At 36.8% G+C, this 21,904-nt stretch overlaps 1 protein-coding gene across 2 annotated transcripts; it reads left to right on the forward strand.

The window, feature by feature from the left end:
• The first annotated feature begins 1,232 nt into the window (after positions 1–1,232).
• trim46a (tripartite motif containing 46a) lies at positions 1,233–21,487 on the forward strand. Of its 2 annotated transcripts, none has more exons than XM_053493627.1 (12): positions 1,233–1,389; positions 5,972–6,227; positions 6,408–6,558; positions 8,557–8,755; positions 10,826–10,972; positions 13,394–13,489; positions 14,960–15,213; positions 15,912–16,033; positions 17,059–17,397; positions 17,995–18,224; positions 18,332–18,399; positions 19,646–21,487. In XM_053493627.1, the coding sequence occupies exons 1-12, from the start codon at positions 1,330–1,332 to the stop codon at positions 20,034–20,036; spliced, it is 2,313 nt and encodes a 770-aa protein (XP_053349602.1). In that variant the 5' UTR covers positions 1,233–1,329; the 3' UTR covers positions 20,037–21,487. The 2 variants fall into 2 exon arrangements, with proteins under 2 accessions (XP_053349602.1, XP_053349603.1); XM_053493628.1 differs by lacking the exon at positions 1,233–1,389 and adding an exon at positions 5,759–5,805.
• The last annotated feature ends 417 nt before the right edge of the window (positions 21,488–21,904 follow it).

Genomic DNA, 21,904 nt, shown 5'->3' on the forward strand with positions numbered 1-21,904 from the left:
TTATATATTTTTAAATCATCACATTATACTGATTCCGAAGGACGTTTCCAACATCCAGTAGTAAGGATAATAAGACAATAGACAATAAACATGTACTGTAGTGGCAATTTAAAAAAATAAAAAAGATGTAAGTTCACCATGCTACAACACAAACGACTAAGAGAAAAGAATATAATATATAAAGAATGAATTGAATCGAATATGTGCAAATATGGATGAATGAGAATACGTAGAATATAAGTGAGTGCAATGAGTTATACCCATTGAAAGGAGGACATGCTTATGTATTCAGTTATATATAACTTTTCTTCTTCTTCTTCTTCTCCTTCGTATTATTATTATTATTATTATTATATTGATGCCTTTTTAAATAAAAGTTTTACTTGTCCTGATATGCAGTATGATATGTAATAAATGCGTATATGACATAAATTTATTTTTATTTATCAATAAATATGACATAAATAACTGAATTTCCTTTTTTTAATTTATGAAATAATGAAAGAATTGGGATGAAATCTAATATATACATTTACACGTTTACAGATTTACAAAAGTTACAAATAAAATTCAAATAGAAATATACAGAACTATATATATATATATATATATATATATATATATATATATATATATATTATACAGAAAATAAAGTGAAGGATAAATACTCTTGCATACTTTACTATACAAAATATATATATTATTAGTAGTAGTAGTCATGGTCATGTGGCTCTGTTCATTTCTCCTCCTGTGATGTTACATGTGACTCATTGTCATGTTTACAGTGTTGTTGCAACGCGCCCTCTGGTGGCCAGGACTGGGCTGCACAGGTTTACTTTACATCTCGCTCGTACCGATTGCGGGGGATAAATCCTGGACCGTGATGAGAAAGTCAGAGGCAGCGTACAAGCCATTTTTTCAGTTTTTGAAGACAGGAATATACCAAGAGGGTTTGTCTTTCTAGATTTGGCTCATACAGAAATCCCCAGTAGCCTCCAGCCTGCCCCCAGCACGCATGCTCTACATTGAGTGAACTCGTTTCATCATCCTGGACGTCTGTTTTTGACATTTTATTTCTCTCTCTTTCTCCTTTTCAGAAAAAGAGAGCCTATTGCATTTAAGTGTACAGTCATAATAAACCAGGCCGTGCAGTGCAGATGAATATTGTGCTGGAAATGAGTTGATTGGGATGTGTAACAGGCTGTATTTTATGTGTGTCACGGTAGCTCCAGGTGAAGGCCAGCGCCGTGTTCCGATGCTCCGTGTGTGGCGTTACACCTTTAACCAGATGGGATAATCTTCTGCACCTTGCCTGGTATAATCGCAGACATGGCAGACGCGGAGCTGCAGACCTTCACGTCTGTAATGGATGCGCTCGTGCGCATCAGTGTGAGTACATGTTTTGCTTTTAAACTGTTTTATTTGTTATTTTTATTTATTTATCTGGCATCAGTTTGTAACGTTGATAACGATTGAAAAGCCACCTTCCCCGCAGGCCGCCGAGCGCGTGAACCTCCTCATGTGGTTTCATGTCATGATTAGCTATTTTTATCAGGAAAATTCCTCCTCCTCCTCCTCCTCCTCCTCGGCGGCGCGCGCCTTGTTTATGCGCTTGAAAGGGAAACGCAGACCGTTATACTCGCCTAAGAAAAGCCGTTACTGTATGACGTTTGTAAATGAACACAGTACATATATACAGTACTGGATTATGTCTGGTTTATTTCAGAACCGCCTGGGAATAATCACAGCGTTTATGATTAAAACACAATGCCGCGTGAAGGGATGCGCGAGTGGCACATGTTGCTATGGTGACGGACGGTGCGACTGCGCGGGGAGGTGGGGGGAGGTGTGTGTGTGTGTGTGTGTGGCGGGGGGGGGGAGGTAAACCTCAATAGGAGAGACTTATTATTTTTTTATTGCGTCTAATAGTCGAGTCTAGTCTGGGTGGGAAAAAACATTTATTAGGTAAATACTACATACACAAATGTAAATGTTCAGGGAGAAGGCACGATATCTTCCATTTCAAGGTTGATTTAAAAATTATTTTGGAACATTACAAGGACTTTTAAGCCGGATAAGGATGCATTTAAATAACTAAATTCCTCCTCTCTATTATAATTATATAAGTATACCCGTCTTGTTCTTGTTATTTTCTTTTGTATGTTATTTTTCTTTCCGATGTAATATAATAATATGTGAATATAATGTTTATAATGTTTTATACATGTTCTTTAATGTTAAAAAGACACACACACACAATATATATATATATATATATATATATATATATATATATATATATATATATATATAAAAATATATATATATAAACATAGCAGTGAAAAAGGATTTTACCTAAAAAAGTGATATTATATATATCAGAAAATATTGGCATAATGGGACATTGGCAAAAAAAAAAAAAAAAGAAAGGGAAAAAAAAAAATCACATAAAAGCTGTAAGATAGTGTATTTGGGAGTAAACCAGAGTGAACGCCCCTTTCTTTATTCTGCGTTTTCAGCAAAGAAAAACTACTAATGACCGATAAGAATACCGCCACCCAGGGGAATAAACCTGCAATAACAATAACAGCAGCAGCAGCAGCAAAAAATTATATTTTTAATAGTAATAATAATTATTATATATTTTTTTAAATCATCACATTATGTAGATAGATAGATAGATAGATAGATAGATACTTTACTGATTCTGAAGGACGTTTCCAACATCCGGTAGTAAGGATAATAAGACAATAGACAATAAACATGTACTGTAGTGGCAATTAAAAGAAATAAAAAAGATGGAAGTTCACCATGCTACAACACAAACGACTAAGAGAAAAGAATATAATATATAAAGAATGAATTGAATCGAATATGTGCAAATATGGATGATTATGGATTTAATAAAAAAAATATATATATGTATCGAACATACATATATATATATATATATATATATATATATATATATATATGTTCGAAAAATAATAACTCTATTATTAGAAAAAAGCTAGAAATTATTAGCTAGAAAAAAAAGTCAATATATTTCAAGGAAAAAAATGCCCTTTTTGTTTATGAAAACTCGCCAATATTTCGCGAGACACCGTCGAAATACGGAAAGGGAGAGATCCGAGTGCAAACTGAATGTCTGTCTATTTTAGGCCAAGCTGAAAGTAAAATTCAAAAATTTTTTCCATACCTGTTTAACAATGCAAGTACAGTATAACTTAGCTTAGTTTAAACTGTTGGCAGCCAGCTTTTAGATACATTACTGCCACTCACTGGATCAGCAACGCTCTGTATCTCGCGTAATGTTCATGATATCTCGCAAAATGTTAAAGAGATCTCAAACAAAAATGCCATTTTTTCCCTTAAAATATTTTTGTCCTCACATTTTTTTTACATTTATATACAGTATTATTTTTTAAGGGTCAGTAGGAAAGACACTTCCATCTACTGGGAATTAAAAATGAAAATGTTTCAAAAGGTAATTAATACTAATAACAATAAAGTGCAATAAATAATAAATATTTACAGTGTCAGTGTTACAAAATTATTCCCAGAACAGACAGTGGAAAAAGTAATTCTAGCCTATATTGTGTTTCAAATCTATAGATCAGCTTCAGCACCAGCTCAGGGCATCATGTAACTTCTACTTAAAAATGTTTCTGTTATGACTGTGTCTTGTTGTGGTGCCACAGTTGGTGTAGTGGTCATTACTGTTGACTCGCATCTCCAGAGTCGGGGGTTTGGTTCCAACCTTGAATGCATGTGTGGAGTTTGAATGTTTTCCCCATGCTTGGTGGGTTTCTTCTGGGTACTCCCTCAGTCCAAAGACATGCAGATTAGGCTAAGTGGTGTTCCCGAATTGCCTGGAGTGTAAGTGAGTGTGGGCGTGTGTCCTGCAATGGACTGGCACCCTGTTCAGGGTATACCCTGCCTTGTGCCCATTGTGTCCTGGGATAGGCCCCAGGCCCCCATGACCCTGTATAAGGATAACTGGTATAGCACATAAATGAATAAATGAATAAATGACATCAATATATTGAATTAAATATGATTTAAACTTGGTAGCAACATCGGAATAAACCTGGAAAGATTTTTGGAATGTCCAAAATAAACCCTATTCTGAATTTAGTGCATTATATGTGCCATTAAGTTGACATCCCCAAAAATATTGCGTAGGATGTTTAGCACGCTTACATAAATAACATTATAACAGATCCAACGTGTATGTATAACCGTTTGGATGGAATAGGTAGTTAGGCACGATTTCAGACACAGAGAAGCAATGGAAGGCAAATGAAAAAGCACAAAGTAAACAAGTATAGAGTATATACAGCACTGTGAAAATTCGTATTGTGAAATTTCCTATTTGTCCATAGGAAGTAATGTAAATGCAGATAATCCATTCCAAAAATATTACCAATATAACCAATATAAAAACAATCAAACCATTAAAAAAATACAATGTTATGAATTTGGAACTTGAAATGTCTGAAAGTGACAGGGGTCTTAGTTGCTTTTCTGCAAATGTCTGAAAGTCACACTTGTCTGAGTGCCACCCAGGAGGTGGCAATAGTTAATCTTCCTGCCATCTTAACCTGCATAGATGCATGTATTACTGAAGTCATGGATAAGGCCATAACTTTGTATTTAGACAGGTAAGCCACTTTATTAAGCTCTGTAAAGCAGTTATTTAACATGCATATAATGTGGGAGTCCTCCCAGAATGTAGATCTGATCTGGGAAGATTCTCAACTACAACAGCAGATGGACTGCATGCTACCAATATGCTGTGAGCTTGTTAAGTATGATGTAATGTTTACCTACCAGGTCCAGTTATATTTAATAGTCCTTAGTTTTCACGCGTAATTTCATTGGTGTAAAATGTGTCAATGCATGCTATTTGACCTCCTGTTTGCGGTTTATTTAATTTACTTTCCATCACAAGGAAAGTGGAGGACCTAAAACAGTACATGATCGTCACTACTACACGTCATTACTTAACCAAGCCATAGCATCAGTACCTTTGGCAGAAATGCTGGGTTTAGCCACGACGTGGCATGTTTGAACGCAACTGTTTCTAAAAGTTTCACTTGCATATGTAACAATAGTCTTCCTCTGAGTGCACACCCTTATACTGTGCTTTATTCTATGGGTGCTTTATTTTGCTATGCTCTATTCTATCAAAATCCCAGGGTTTGTCCTGTGCTGTGGTACCGTCATAAATTTTCATTCCTTTTAAATCCATCATCTGTATATTTGGCCAATTATGCACCAATGCATTCTGGACCGAACACTTCTTCTCTGTCAGTTCACAAACGGATCATCCTATTTATTCACCCTATGGATGTTGTTTTAAACATGTTTTTATGTCTAGAGAATTATATTAAATCAAGAAAAAAAAGCATCTTCATTCTGATGAACCGTCCTCTGCTAACACCCCAAAGAATTTTCACTCTTTGGATATGAAAGTGGAAAAATTTCACAGAGATCAGAAAGCTGAAGTGTTTAATTACTGCTCACATTTAAATCTGGTGCTGACAGCGGTTTTAAGAAAACTTCTTAGATGCAGTATGGAGCAGTTTCTGCAGAATGATTCCGATTCTATTCCTGTGTCTCAGTGATCTAATGCACAACACTACTACGCCCCCTATTGCTCAGAGGTCCGCCCATAGGATTTCTGCAGTCTCGATCTGCTGCGTCAACACTGCTACCTGCTGACACAATCACCAATGTGTCTGTTCAAAAGATACAAAAATGGTAGAATAGGAATCTCAAACACTAGAATTGCAATCACAGGTTAGAAAATTAGACATTTAATGAGAAACAGTGAAATAAAGCACTATATTTGGCTTTTTTGATTCCTCAGCCTCTTTGGGGCATGAACATGATGCACTGGGTGTTGGTTTAATTCATGGTGAAGAAGTAAAGACATTCTCTCTCTCTCTCTCTCTCTCTCTCTCAGTCCAATATGAAGAGTATGGAGCGGGAGCTCCGCTGCCCGGTATGTGAGGAGATGGTAAAGCAGCCGATCGTGTTGCCGTGCCTGCACAGTGTGTGTGTGTTATGTGCGGCGGAGGTGCTGGTGCAGAGAGGTTATCCTCCTCCTGAACTCCCGAGGGAACCCAACACGCCCACGTCAAGCCCCAGCACCCGGTCACCACGACACGCTCGCCGACCACCACCCAAAACTGACCGCCTTGAGCATGTGCTCAAAACAGGTGTGTGTGTGTGTCAGTTTTTCATGTTACATAAAAATGTGTGAATTCACCGCTTCAGTGCCACAGTAAGAGAGAGAGAGAGAGAGAGAGAGAGTCTTTTTAATAATCTGAAAATTATGTTCTGGTTTAATGTTATACAGATCGCTCTCTCTTTCTCTCTCTCTTCTCCCTCTCTTTCAGTATGTGGCACATATCCGGGACGGAGACGGAAAGACACAATTCCTTTGAACATGTTGTTCCCGTGTCCCACTTGTTGCCGGGACGTGGAGCTGGGAGAGCGAGGCCTTACTGACTGCCTGCGTAATCTCACACTGGAACGTATCATTGAGAGGTCAAACACACACACACCACATGCAATTAATGTTAATTATTGCTCTCAGCTGTAATACCTGCACATTTTTATATAAATGCAATGCAAGACCAATAATAATAATAATAATAATAATAATGATCGAAAGTCATTGAGATAGATACCTAACATGGGTTTATTATATTGCTAGTATAAAGCTGGTTTATTACCATCATAACTAATAATGCAAATGCAATTAGTGCAATGCAAATGCATTAATTTTGTATCAAGCAGCATGTAGAGTATATTATCAAAAATGTTTTATCTTCTATTGTACAATACACAACCAAATATACACACACCTAAACACACACACACACACACACAAAGACACAAAACATAATTATTTCCTGAATGCTTTAGATGTTTTAGCTGATGGTAATAATAACTCATGTACTGAACATTTCTCATAAGTACACTCATTCCGCAGAAAGATCTTACCAGATAAACAACTGTTTCTCGGCACGCTTTCTTTCTTTATGTTCAGCATGACATTATTTAAGGAACAGCGTGGTACAAACCGGTTTAGGTAACATAGCAGAGAGGCTGTGCATTAAAAAAAAAAAAAAAAGGATTGATGCAGAATGAGGAAAATGCTCACAGACAGACTAGGACGCTTTGCCTGCTTTTTTCCCCTTAGAACAGCAGACAGAAAGTCCACGCAGCCCTACATTCTTTATACTGACAAATGTGGCTGTCTTGATCTGGGCCAAAAAAAGCTCCTACAGAAGGGAGATCAGAGACATGCTTAATTAAAGAGAAGAGAAGCGAGAGGGACTGAAAGCAAGCAAGCGAAAAAAGAAAGAAGGGCCCTTAGTGGTGTGTGATGTGATGTTTTGTACTTTTAATACGCTGAGCTGTTGCAATGCGTGAAGATCTGCTGAGAACATTCCGTTCCCGAAACACTCTCAGGTGTTTTCACACACAGACAAGCGGAAAAAAAAAAAAAGAAAAGAAAGAAAATCACATACTTTACTATCATTGAGTCTTATTTAGTCTTATCATGAACAACTTTGTTTATAACTAATTTATAGAGCAATGTACACAAGAAAGTGTCATATTATACAAGAGATGCTGAGATTGGTTACATTATTTATGAAAAGAAAAATAGTATGTAAATTATATGAATAGATTAACAATAATGTTATGATATATATAAATAGCAATACATTTAGTGCTAAAATATTTATACAAATGTATTTTTCCTGAAGTGTGTATACATTTTATTTTGCTAACACTGTGTATATATACAAGATATAAGATAAGATATACCTTTATTCGCCCCGCGGTGGGGAAATTTCTTTTATAGATTCTTCTACAAAATTCTTCTTATATATATACACTGTATATATGCACACACACACACACACACACACACACACACTATACAGCTTATAATTTTGGGATCACTTGCAAATTTCTTTGTTTTTGTTTAGTGATTTATAGTAAGTACGTTGATGAAACTGGCTCTCATGAAGACCTTCCCAGAAAAGCAAGACCAAAAGGAGGAGAAGTTTGTTTATGTTATTGCATTATTTGGACGCCTTCAGCATTGCTTTACCATGTAGAAAGAAGTTAAAATCAGAAACGACCATGGAGTTAGAAAGTGATTCCAAAGTTTTGAACAGTAGTGTGTATTCTTATGTATAAGCCTTGGCGGTGTGTATTTTATTTTATTTTTTTAATCTTTGCTGAGGCATGTTTGCAATTGTTTAAAATTAAATAACATTCAATCATCAAATTTCCTGGGTTGTGCAGAAAAAAGGATATGTCTCTCGATACTTCCCAATCCTGGGTCCTATATACCTGTATGGTTATTTAAAAAGCTCCAAAACAAATAATTGAGAGTTTTAAGGATGATTTTGTCCTTGTGATTTGGACTTTTCAGAGGTAACTTCTTGTTGACTTGGGCGTCATTAAATGCCGTGCACTCTATGCAAGTGAATCCAAAAGTAATGTGTATGTACTGTGTATGTTTAGGTACAGACAGACAGTGAGTCTGGGCAGCATGGCAGTGATGTGTCAGTTCTGCAAGCCCCCTCAAGCACTGGAGGCCACCAAAGGCTGCGCTGATTGCCGGGCTAATTTCTGTAACGAGTGTTTTAAGTTGTACCACCCCTGGGGTACCCCACGTGCCCAACATGAGCATGTTCTGCCCACACACAGTTTCCGACCCAAGGTAAGCCGATGAGACTCCTAGGTATATGAGGTCATCATTGCAGGTTTAATACAACATTTAACACAGATTATTTTTTTTATTATATAGACTTAAATGCATTAAATCCAAACCTCAATAGTTATTACAGGCAAAAAGTGTCAACCTGGACCTAACAGCTTCCATCAGTGGAACATAAGCTATATGGCTCCAATAAATAACATTTTACTGTGCACATTCACAAGGGACGTTCAATTACCCTAATGATATTAACTGTGATCCGGCATGGGTGAAAGTAGATCGGTAGGGTCAGCAGTACTGAGGAGAAAGCAGTGGCCTGGCAAAATCCACATCTGAAGTCATACAGATTAAGCAATGAGAAACGTGAGATTATTAGAATGTTTATAAAAATATGTTTTTCATTTAATTATTTTATTGAGGCCCAAAAAAGTCGCAGTAGAGACAGGGTTACTTAACAAATTAACTGTCATCGTAATCATGCTACAGATGCACTGCAATATTCTTTTGCCATTTGTTAGGTTACATTTTAATAAGATCTCTCATCCTTTATCGAGATCATTATTTATGATATACCTATATGTGCATATGCCTTCTAAAAAATAGGAAAATAAACATACAGTAATGCCATGTTATTAGACTTTATTCCCTCTGAATAACAAAGCATATAGAATGTCTTTTAATGCACATGCTGCCTCCTTCAGCTGTTTTGTAGGCAGCAAAAATGCTTTTTTTATGTCACATTTATAACACTTACAGTGTTTTCTTTTTACAATTCACTAAAAGTGTAAGATGCTGATCTTATTCTGTTTTGAAACTTTATGTTTGGCTCAATTTTTGTGATGAAGTTAAAGAACATAAAAAAAAAAAAACAGATCACTACTGACTTTTTTCTGGAAAAATTATTAATAATGAATAAAACAAACTGGTGATTTATGTAATCCGTGAGCCAGACAGCAGTAATTCCCAATCCTAACATGTGTGTGTGTGTGTGAAAGTCATCCTACAAGCCGCCACCCTCTGTTATTCCTGTCAGGGGTATATGCTGTTATACCCCTATCTTACCTACGCGGTTTGACTATGCAAGGGCTGACGGACGGAAAGATGGAAACCTAATCACTGCGCCAAATCGCGTGGTGAATCATGATGAACCGTACTTCAGCAATTGCGCGAAACCGCGTAGGTGAGATAGGGGTATTAGTAGTTAACAAATTATGGACCAAACTTTGCTAAGTGATGATGGTAGAATAATTATAAAGGTCTAAAACAACATGCATGAGGAATCACAAAGGAGTTTTTATTTTCTGCAATGGAAAAGTACTCTAACTAGTTACTTTTATCAGAAAGTAACGCTGTAATGTAACTGATTACTTTTTTAAGACAGTAATTTTGTAATGTAATTAGTTACTTCTAAAAGTAACATCCCCCAGCAGTTTAGCACAACATTGGTTAATTCTTTAATTTCAGTATTAGTTTAAACCACATTAATATACATTATGTAATTTATAAATAATTATGGTGATTATTAAAATAATAATAATAATAATAATAATAAAGATTGCAAAGCTGTTCCCTTCTTTCAGCAAGCTTGTGGAAGGTTAAGAAATCATGCCTTCTGCATTATGATTGGTTATAAGGAGCAAAACTTTTGCAAGATTGCACAAAATGTTTGTAAAGTTTTGTGAAATGTTACAGTTAAAGGAGTTGTTTCTTCTATTACATATTTTTTTAGAATTTTTTTTCCTATGTTTTTTCTTTTATGTCTCTTAAGGGGCTCTGTAATTTTTTTTTTTCATAAACATTACTTATATTGCTAATAAGACATAATTAGTACTTTCTTAGTAATTTCTCTTTGGGATTATTAAAGTACTTTATCTATCTATCTGTCTGTCTATCTATCTATCTATCTATCTATCTATCTATCTATCAATCTATCAATCTGTTAATATACCTACTATCATTATATACTATATACTATCACATTAATATACAATATAATTATTATCATAAATAAATAGATATAGATGTTAATAGATAGCTTGTTAAATGTTTCTCCTGTTTTTCTCCCTCTTTCAGGTGCTGGTGTGTGTTGAACATGAGCAGGAACGGATGCAGTTTTACTGCCGCTCGTGTCAGCGTCTGTTGTGTGCACTCTGTAAGCTGCGCCGAGTCCACAATAGCCACAAGGTCATGCCCATAGCACTCGCCTACCAGACGTTGAAGGTACTTCCTTAAAAACTTTATAGTGTTTTAGTAGTGTTTTGCTTCTTTCATCGTCAGGCAAATACATCCCCTGTTCGGTAATCGGAGAGTGAGTCGCAGATGATAAATCTAAAAAAATTAACTCAAGATTTTGAGTTCACTTAAGGTGCAGATCAAACTTCAAAAGTTTTACTAAATTCTTTCCACACTGTTTTGCATGATAAAATGATGTTGTAATAGACATTTTATAGTGATTATGTGTGGGGGGGCTCTCTTCATTAGCGCCACAGTTTTTTGGAACATATGAGACTTTCTGCAGTAAGAATAAACATTAATCTGTTTATTTCATATAGACACACCCACCTCGAGGAAAACAGTGCTAAATAGAGGGGAAATTTTTCTTCTAATTTTTTGCAAAACTTTCTACAGAGATTACATGGAAAGGTGTAGAACAATAAAAAACACCCAGCAGTTATGTACAGTAGGTGGAATTGCTTTGTTAATGATAAAGGTCAGATTAACCTCTGCTTCTGGTTAATACTGACAGGAGTGGAACCCAATATAGACTTCAGTTATTGGTTACATTTGAGTTATTGTAGCCTTTCTCACTCTGGCCAGCTTGAACTGCCACTTACTGGATGTGTTTTGGTTTTGTAAATCCCAGGAAAACTGCAGCCTCTGAAATACTTAAACCGAAGCCCTTTTGGCTCCAACAACTATACCATAATCAAAGTCATTGAAAACATTAAAAACAAAATGGCATAAGGGACAAATATATAAACCTGGCTATGCTGTAATACTGGTATAGCCAGCTAATAGAAAGTACAGAGCGTACATTTAGATAAGTATGTGTTTATTACTAAGTTATGTGTAACTCAATACGCAGGGCAAGTAAAAAAAAAAGAAAGAACAGAAACAGAAACAGAACAGAGATTATACTCAGTGTGACTTAAGCTCCACATATCTTTAAGGTCTACCTACCGTTAAGTATGAAAAACAAGTATAAACAAATGATAAGTGGAAGTTCTTTAAAAAAGGCAGGCAGGTTTCAATTGAATGGCAAACTGAAGCTAAACCAGTTTCTGTGATAAATTAATGCCTATTGGAACTATTGTTGGAACCTTGTATTGTGAGCATAATTCGTTCTGGAAGCATGCTTGTATATCAAAGCACTTGTATATCAAAGCGAATTTCCTCATAAGAAATAACAGAAACTCTGATGGTTTGTTTGACAGCCCAAAAGTATTCATATAAAAATAATGAATTCAAAATATAAAGTAATAATAAATGAACAAATGAACCTTCAATTTACCTTTGAAAGGTAAACGCAACGTTGTTGCAGTACAGTTACTAAAGAACAGTCACCACATTTGGACACAAAAATACTCGCGCTACAACACGCACGCACACACATGGTCACAATGTTATAGTAAACAGCACTATTAGCACTAACAGTGCATGGATGTTGACTATACAGGTAACGCACGTGCACTAAGACGATGATTACGAACAACCCCGAACCATTGGCTCAGTTGTGATCACGTGATGCTCGGCGGACAAAGCACATGCATACTACTCGTATTTCAAGACCACGCTCGTTTATCAAGTTAAAATTTATTTAAAAATTTTATCTTCTTGAAAAACGCTGCCACACCAAGTTACTCGCAATCCAAGGTTCCACTATATTTTGTTTTACCATGTTCTTATAATGTTTATTTATTATGTATTATTGGTAAGAAGTATGGTCAGAGTATGTTGGCTAAGTTTTTATAATAACCATTGTTAAGTGTATGAGTGGTACATTAATGAGAGATGCAGAATAACTATGATACTTCTTTTCTTAAAATAACACCCTGCTACACCAATAGACTTACCCAAGCATTTCACGAGTGCTAGAATGCCATCAACATCAGACTGCCTGCTTCACGGTTGAAGCACTGGCCTCCCAGGAACTCCTTTAATGGCCCAAATATGAGGAGCAAAAGTACCACTAACACAATAATTTATTCATCATTCATTTTCAGTTTTACTTTATCCAGGGCAGGTTTAGTGTGGCAGATCTGTCCCTTGCACCACCGTACTGCCTCACCTCAAACACAGACTTAATTTTTTATTAGTAGATTGTTGTTCCCGCAGTGCTGGAATCCTTGTGACAGCAGCGTGGGCTGATTTAAAATTAAATGTTCGTATGATTAATAATGACCCTGAACTGCATTATATTGCATGAGTCAATATCACATTGAAGCAAATATGAATCAAGTTATATTGAGTCCCTGGCTGCTATAAATATATATTTCATCAAGTCATGGATTGTGATGATTCCATGTGACATTATATCACTGAAGGACCAATGTGCATCGACTCTTGGTCAATATGTAACTTGTAAAACCAGTGTAACAATGTTTGTTTTGCTTCATGTGACTTCATTTTGTGATTGAACAGGATAAAATTACTAAGCAGATGAACTATGTTCTGGCCCATCAAGAGAGAGTGCAGGCCCAAATCACTCAAGTGGAGAGTGCCATCGCTCAGACAGAGGTAAGTTTTAATTCTTTTATCTATTGGACACTCGAAAGGTGTGAATATTTCAAAATAAATAACTCTAGCACTTGCATTTATATTAGCATTGCAATTACCAATAATACAACTACAAATTAAGACTTTCTGGAAAGGTTTATGCCAAACAACAGAATGTGGAAAAACGTGATCTCAGTACCTCAGACTGTAACATATTTCCTGGTACCAGACAGGCAGGTTTGAGTAGTTTAGAGTTTCATTTTCTCACACAAAAAAATTGCTAGAATTTATAAAGACAGGTACAGAATACAATAAACCATCCGGTTCTGCAGGTGCAAGCCAAAGTCTTGTACAATAGACAGAAGTTAGTGGACACTGCATAGGCTAGTTTGAACTAACAGGAAAGCTAATGTGACCCATATAACCACTTTTTATCACCATGTTGGGCTGAAAAGCCTCTCAATAAGAACATAATGTTGTAATACGCCGCGTTCCAAATTATTATGCGAATTGGATTTAAGTGTCATAAACATTAAATGTTTAGTTTTAAATTAAACTCACGGATGGTATTGTGTCTTAAGGCTCTTTGGATCACTGAAATGAATCTCAGACATGTGTGATAATTAGTTTGCCAGATAAGCTCAATTAAGGGGAAAGTACTGAAGAAGGTTGTTCCACATTATTAAGCAGGCCACAGGTTTCAAGCAATATGGGATAAAAAAAAGAATCTCTCTGCTGCGGAAAAACGTCAAATATTGCAATACCTTGGACAAGGTATAAAAACATTAGATATTTCATGAATACTTAAGCGTGATCATCGTACTGTGAAGACATTTGTGGCTGATTCAGAGCACAGACAGGTTCGTGCAGATAGAGGCAGAATGAGGAAGGTTTCTGCAAGACAAATTCATCAGGTTAAAAGAGCAGCTGCTGAAATGCCATTACAAAGCAGCAAACAGGTATTTAAAGCTGCTGGTGCCTCTGGAGTCCCACGAACCTCAAGGTGTAGGATCCTTTAAAGACTTGCAGTTGTGCATCAACCTACTATTCGGCCACCTCTAATCAATGCTCACAAGCAGAAACGGTTGCAGTGGGCCCAGGCATACATGAAGACTAGTTTTTAAACAGTCTTGTTTAAGGCTGTGACATCAACAAGGAGGTGCCGGAGTCATGTTTTGGGCCGGAATCATGGGGAAAGAGCTGGTAGGCCCTACCTGTCCTACTGCAGAATACATTTTCGGGCCAATCAGACACCACCCTGATGGTATTGCATAGAACTACTTGTTCTAGAGCACATGCTGCCATTTTTTTGCCCTCCAGTTTCTATGTTTTCGAAAAACTGCACAGTACATTAAATATGTGATTCTTGCTGATTGATTGATCTCACCTGTTCCCACTTTTATAATTTAAACAGGATTGTTAAAATGTTTTTCTTAGAAAACTCCATGCTTTTGTGACCCTAAACCTTTCCTTGTGCATCTGTGTGTTAAGGTGAACAGTGCGGTTGCTAAAGAGCACCTGAACCAGTGTGTGAACAATATGCGCGAAGAGCTAGATGAACGGCAGTGCGCTATGATCAAAACTCTGGAGGAAACTCGTGTTCAAAAATCAGATGCTCTAAGCACACAACTTTTAGAGAAACAGAGTCTTCTGGAAAACACGGGGCTCGTCATGTACACACAGGAGTTACTGAAAGAAAACGATCAGCCTTGCTTTGTGCAGGCTGCCAGAGTCACCCACAACCGGTACGAATGTGTCTGTGTGTCCAAATGCATGTGCATGAGAGTCGTAAACATTTCAAGTGTGATTGCAGTGGAGGTGGAATATTGTGGAATATTTTCAGCATCATTACCACATAACCTAAGTATGCTACAACACCTATTTGTATTTTTAGCTTGGTTTGTTAGAATAAGGATGATGGCTGTACAAGTATTAAAATATTTGCTTTAAGCACTAAACTTGCAGCTTAGACTTGCTTTTTTTCAGTATCATTATCTATTCATGTACAGTGTCTCAAGATAAAAGTCTTAAACCACCCAACATTTCTTCAAATTAAATTAAATAAAATTAAATTTAAGGAATGGGAACCAACGTTTTACTGCACGTTCTGCAAAGGGCCTAAAGATACAATTAAAAAAATGGTTCTTTTATCATTTCCTTTTAAGTCTATTACAACCACTCAGCATTCAGCATAAGAAGTATAGTATCCTAACCACCAGCTTGATTATCTTTCATCATCTGCACTTGTTTGTCACTGCTTCCTTGAGATGATGCCTTAACATTTTATTTTTTCATTTATTACTTTATTGATTTTATGCATGAATGATTTATTGGTCTCGTTGTGGCGTAACAATGATACAACTACAATAAATATTTCTCTTAATACGTAATTTTTGAGTCCGAGTTCTTGTCCATTCTTGTCTTCTCTGTTTCCCGTGCGCAGGTTGGTCACAGCCATAGAGAACCTGCAGCGCTTCTCCCTCTCTACAGATCCCTCATTCCATCATTTCCATGTGGACATCTCCAGAGAGTTAAAGCTACTCAGCAGCATCAATTTCATACAAGGTTGTTATCAGATCTACCGAACTAAATGCAGTCTCACAACAGAGCTGTTATATTTATTTAAATGTGCTTTCACCGGGGTCGAAATACAAAGATGAATCTGTTTAGAGGAGTGATTCCTGTAGTGGGTGTGTGTGCACACGCGCAAGAGTGTATGAAAATCGTCCTACACAGCTCCTGCTTCTGCTCTTGTCTAACACCAGTCATGATTCTTTTCAAATGTTTTTTTATATGAATCTTTTTGGGCTGTGGAATGAATAATTTCAGTTTCCATTATTTCTTATAGGGAAATTCACTTTGATATACGAGTATATAAAGGCACGCTTCCAAAACGAATCATGCTTGCAATACAAGGTTCAACTGTGAATGACCTAGTCAAGCTAGGTGAAAAGTGTGATAATTCAGTGTACAAATTTGGAATTTTGCTTCGGTTTAATGATAGAGTGTGATGATTCGGTATGCTGATTCAATTTCATGATTTTATTTTTTGCTTTTTTTGATGACTGTTGATTTGGTGATTCAGTGTGCTGAGTCAGTATTTCTTTTAGTTTGATGATAGAATTTGATAAGTTGGTATGATGATTTATTGATTCGGTGTTTTGCTTTAGTGTGATTACAGAGTCTAATGATTTAGTCCTTCGCTTCAGTGTGATGATTTTAAATGCTGATTTCATTTGTTTATTCTGTGTATTGCTTCAGTGTTATAAGAGTGTGATGATTCAGTATTTAGCTTCAGGGTGCTGCTTCAGTGTGATGATTCAGCAATGCCGATCCAATACGCTGATTTAGTATTACGATTCATCATGAAGCTTGGGTGTAATCATTCGGTGTGCAGGTTGATTGTGTAGATTCATTGTGGTGAGTGATGTTAAAAGTGCTGACTGAGTCTTTGTGCTGAGTGTGTTTGCTGAGCCATTTGCTTTTAATTTACCGTGCTAATCCTGTTGGTAGTGCTGATTTGATGTGCTGGTTTGGTGTTCAGCTATCTAACAGCATACTAAGAAAGCCTTTCTTGTTTTCTGCTATAGCTCCACTGGCTCCTGTAATCGACACCCAAAAGACTCTGGCATACGATCAGCTGTACCTGTGCTGGCGCCTCCCTCAAGACTCTGCTCCTGCCTGGCACTACTCCGTGGAGTTTCAGAGAAAAAATGGCAGAGATGGACCTTTGTGGGGTGGGGTCAAATCTGAAGTCTTCGGAGGCCCCAACAGTCCGTGGCAGCGCATAGACGAGGTGGGCGGGACTAGTGCTGTGATTGACAGACTGGAGATGGACAGCGTGTATGTGCTGAGAGTAAGAGGCTGCAACAAAGCAGGTTTTGGCGAATACAGTGAGGAAGTGTATCTACACACACCGCCTGCACAAGGTAACACACAATATTAACGTCGCAACTTTTGTATGCAGTGTGTCCACACTCATGGGGGTATTCGCCATTCTAAATTCAGTTTTCTTTTATTTATTTTTGCACTTATTTTCCCATACCTTTACTTTCTCATCCATCCTTTGAATGGCCTCCTGCTTTCTCACTTGTTTTCCCCATCCATCCAGATTTTCTTCAATTTATCAAATTCCTTCAACCTCTTCTCTCTCTCTCTCTCTCTCTCTCTCTCTCTCTCTCTCTCATGTAAATCATACTCTTTATCCACTCTCTCTCAGCTTTTCTTCTTCTTCTGCTCTGACTTGTATTCCTGTTTGATCTAGAATATATCACCTGCCTGACCTTCTCCCAGTCCTTGTATATGCATAAGGGTCCTACTTTCCTCTTTTTCCCTCGTCCTTGTTACCTCCTCTCTTTAACCTTCTCTTTAAATTCTGGTCTTTTTCTTGTCTACTCCCTCCGTCCTCCTTTCACCTGTCCTCCTTATGGTGGCTGTCCGTTTTCTCTGTTTGTATACGATCCCCACCACTCCGTTCCCTACTTCTCCCCCCACTCTCCTTCCCTCATTTTCTTTCTGACTCTCAGTGCTGTCATTTTGTCTGGACTCTCGCTGGGGGCTCCATGCTGAGCGTGTGGCACTGGGTAAAGGGCAGACGTATGCCCGCAGCGTGCCTGGTGTCACTTTGCTGCAGGCTGCCGACTGCGCCCTCACTTCCTTTCATCTGACCTCTGACCTCTTGGTGGCAGACGTATCAATCACACAGGGTCGTCACTACTGGGCATGTTCAGTGGAGCCTGGTTCCTACTTAGTCAAGGTAATCAGATGACAGATTGGACAGTATGGACCTTCATATTTTAAATATTTAAATGAACTTCTTGTCATTCTGGGCATTTGTATGTTTTTGTGCTTGTGTGTGTGCAGGTTGGTGTTGGTCAAGAAACAAAGCTTCAAGAATGGTTTCACTTACCACAGGACATGGCAAGTCCCCGGTAAAGCTAAAAGAATTTTTTGTTTAAAAACAAACATGTTATCCCTCTTCATTATAAAACACACTTATATTATACTTTATCCACTAGTCTGGTAATGTTAAAAGACTTAATTATTTTATCTGTATGCTACAATGCTGTTGAATTCTCAGTTGTTATTGGCCTAAAAGATTATAATAGATTTTTTTTTTATAATTAAAATTAGATTTAGATTTAGAATCGAAAGTGATTTTTGTGTGTTTGTGTTTATTAGATTTTTTTAAGCTGTTTTTTATAAGCAATGATTTAGCAATGAGCATTGTGTCGGTTTTACTACACTTAACCTTAATTTATAATTCCTCTTGGCATGGCTGCTTTAAAAACGAAACTGAAAGTGACTCCTATTTTCTTCTTGCCGCTGTCCTTGCTAACATACTTGGAAAACATGGTGCTATATTTTCCCTAAATCTTGGACAAAATGCAAAAACAAACCAAAGAAAACCATAAATTCGCTTAGCTTGGCTTTCCACTGACCTAAACAGGTTTTTAACGGCTCCCAGACGTACGCACAACTTAGCTGCCATTTGGTTCAGCTCGGTTTGTTCGTTCGTTCGTATACCGATGCAAAATATTTAGCTAATTTTTTATTCTTAAGGCAAAAATTCTTCAGGTTAAGTTCATATGCCGAGGTACCACTGTACATTGCTGTCTCTATAGGAACAACTTACAAGGGAATTTACAAAGATGCTGAATATAAACAGATTTGAAAATGTGCATTTAAGTTCAAGACAGAACTTGTGCTTTTTAGTATTATGACAAATTATAAATGAACAAAAATATGACATCACACAACACCATTTATTAGTTACTTATAACAGTATACTCTATTGTGTTGTAATATTAATGTAACAAATAAGAACAGCAAAAGTCCTGGCTATTAAACATGATTCAGACAAAGATAATTAAAACTTATTAATGACTGCAAACACAATATGTATTGTCATCACACTAAATTATGTGCTAAAGTGCTCACACAACTTAGCAACAGTCAAAACGCAGAAAAAGAAGAAGTCTGGTAAAACACATTTGTTGGTTTACCAAAAAAAAAAAAAACAAGCACTGAAAGTGTCTTTGTCTTTGTCTTAGATCCTGTAAAAGCTCACCACATTACTAGTTTCATTTTATAATTATACCATAATTCCATAAAATATTTCTGCCACACCTATATGTCTGAAAGATTAAAGCATGCCTTGCCCTCTCTTCTTTTTAGGTATGATCCTGACAGTGGGCATGACAGTGGTGCTGAGGATGCCCAGGACTGTTCACCTCCCTTCTGCTTCCTCACCATGGGCATGGGTAAGATTCTCATGCCCAAATCAGGGGCATCTAATGGCATGTCCGGCCCCCTGACTGCTCCCCTGCCGCCGCGCCTTGGCGTGTGTCTGGACTTTGATAAAGGACGTGTTACTTTCTACGATGCCCACTCGCTGCGCGTGCTATGGGATGGGACCGTCGATTGCTCCGCCCCTGTTTGCCCGGCCTTTTGCTTTATTGGCGGAGGGGCACTTCAGCTGCAGGAGCTGATAGCCAATCGCAGCACAGAGCAAACCATGCCCAGGAGAGTCACCATTCAATCACATGCAACAAATCTGAGCAAATGAAGCCATAAACAGTGATACAGGAAACTCTTAACTCTTAAGCACCTTGAAATGTCATCTTTCATTAGTACTTTTTTTAATATATATATTTGATATTTAGTTTCTATGTTCAGTTAATTTTGATTTCCACCTTACAGGCAGGGTTTTATATTAAGATTTGCATTCTCCTGCATTGTGCTTAGAAACTGCGGCATGCAGATAATCAGGATTTCATGCTACTAATATAAAATAAAGTTTGTCCGGTCTGGTGCATGAACAGCATAACTCATCTATAGGCATAAATCATGAATGATGCATTTCTAGTAAAGGGAATGATGATTTATATGCTATTTTTACACATTCAGCTTGTGAATCAACTAAAATGGGTAAAATAATTTGTACAGGCTTAGTACACACAACACCAGTGTGTTTGCTTTTTATAGGACTGTATAATTGTTGCCACCTTTGATTTTTGTCTCGATTAGTTTAGATCGTGTCTGAGGTTAATTATGGTTAGAGTCATGAGAGTCCCGAGCCTCTGTTTTTTTATTTAACACAGTAAGATCACTGTTAAGCGCTCTGCATACGTTGCCCTGCATTTAGCTTTATAAGTAGACGGCCAATTACAGCAGGCCCAAACTAAAAGATTCACCATCTGATCAGATGCTACATGTCTCTAACAGAAGCCAGTAATGTTTGTGTGTGTAGAACATTTATGTCACAGTAATATTTGGTATATGTCAATTGCTAAAAATCACCTAAAATATTGTACTAACAATTGTATTAACCATATGTGGCCTAAATGTTCAATTTCACAACAAAGCTTGTTACTGTCAGCGAATATAAAACAAGAAAAACAAACAATATCACAATGTTACAGTTGTTACTATGTCACAATGTCATGTCTCAGATAAAATGCATAGAAGAATACAATATATAACGACTAAACATGTACTGTATGTTTATTACTAGCTAAGCATGTTAAAAATACCTTCCAAGAAATGCAAAAGTATTTTTTAAAACAGAACAGAAATCCATGTCTTGTTATGTTTATACATCCAAAATGACATCATCAGATCCATCTTTCTGCTGATGGAAATATCCTGAAACGAATGATTAAAATGTCGTCCAGGTGGTAACTCAGGCCTTTAAAGTCACAAACAAAAGTGAAACTATTGGAAAAGGATTCTGTCAAAAGACGATTTGCAAAGTGCGTTATTGTTGATGTGCTGACTTTTTCTGTGAGATATCCATTTAGCATCTTTGGAAGGAATCTCCAGCGTTTATGTTCCTTTTTTTTTTTGGACATTAAAATCTTCAGGACAGATGGTTTGTCTTTGTCTATGACATGATGTTAAAAGCTGCATTTTTTGTCTTTGAAAAATAAAACGAGATGTTTGTGAGGGAGCGACTGTTTTTCGCTGCTACGTAAAACAACTTTGCAGACATTAAACATTAAATGTATCTATAAATGGATAAAACAGGCATGTTGTGTTGTATTTCTTACCTGATAAAAAAATTTATACAGTCATTGGCAAATTATTGCTATATGCATTTTGTCAGGCAGGACAAAATAATCAAATTTAGGGTAAATCAAACTATACTGTGTATTTGGATTCTTTAGGTAGCAAATGTCTTAGACGCACTTTCACATCTGAACATATTTGAGACAAAAAAAAAAACTGTGACAGGCTCTTCAAGATGCTTGAAACAACCTATCACCCAACTTTCTTATACAATCACATAATAGTGTGTCTAGAACAATTTATTCAGTTTTAAAAGCAAAGTGTGTATTAACATGAGCACTTCCTCATACTTCTTTTTGTCACGATTGAATACTTAAATATTATAGTGAGGTGTTACAGGTAATACAGGTTGTTCTTTTTTAATGC

The sequence above is a fragment of the Clarias gariepinus genome, chromosome 4 (genome assembly GCF_024256425.1).
Source record: "Clarias gariepinus isolate MV-2021 ecotype Netherlands chromosome 4, CGAR_prim_01v2, whole genome shotgun sequence".
Lineage (NCBI taxonomy): Eukaryota > Metazoa > Chordata > Actinopteri > Siluriformes > Clariidae > Clarias > Clarias gariepinus.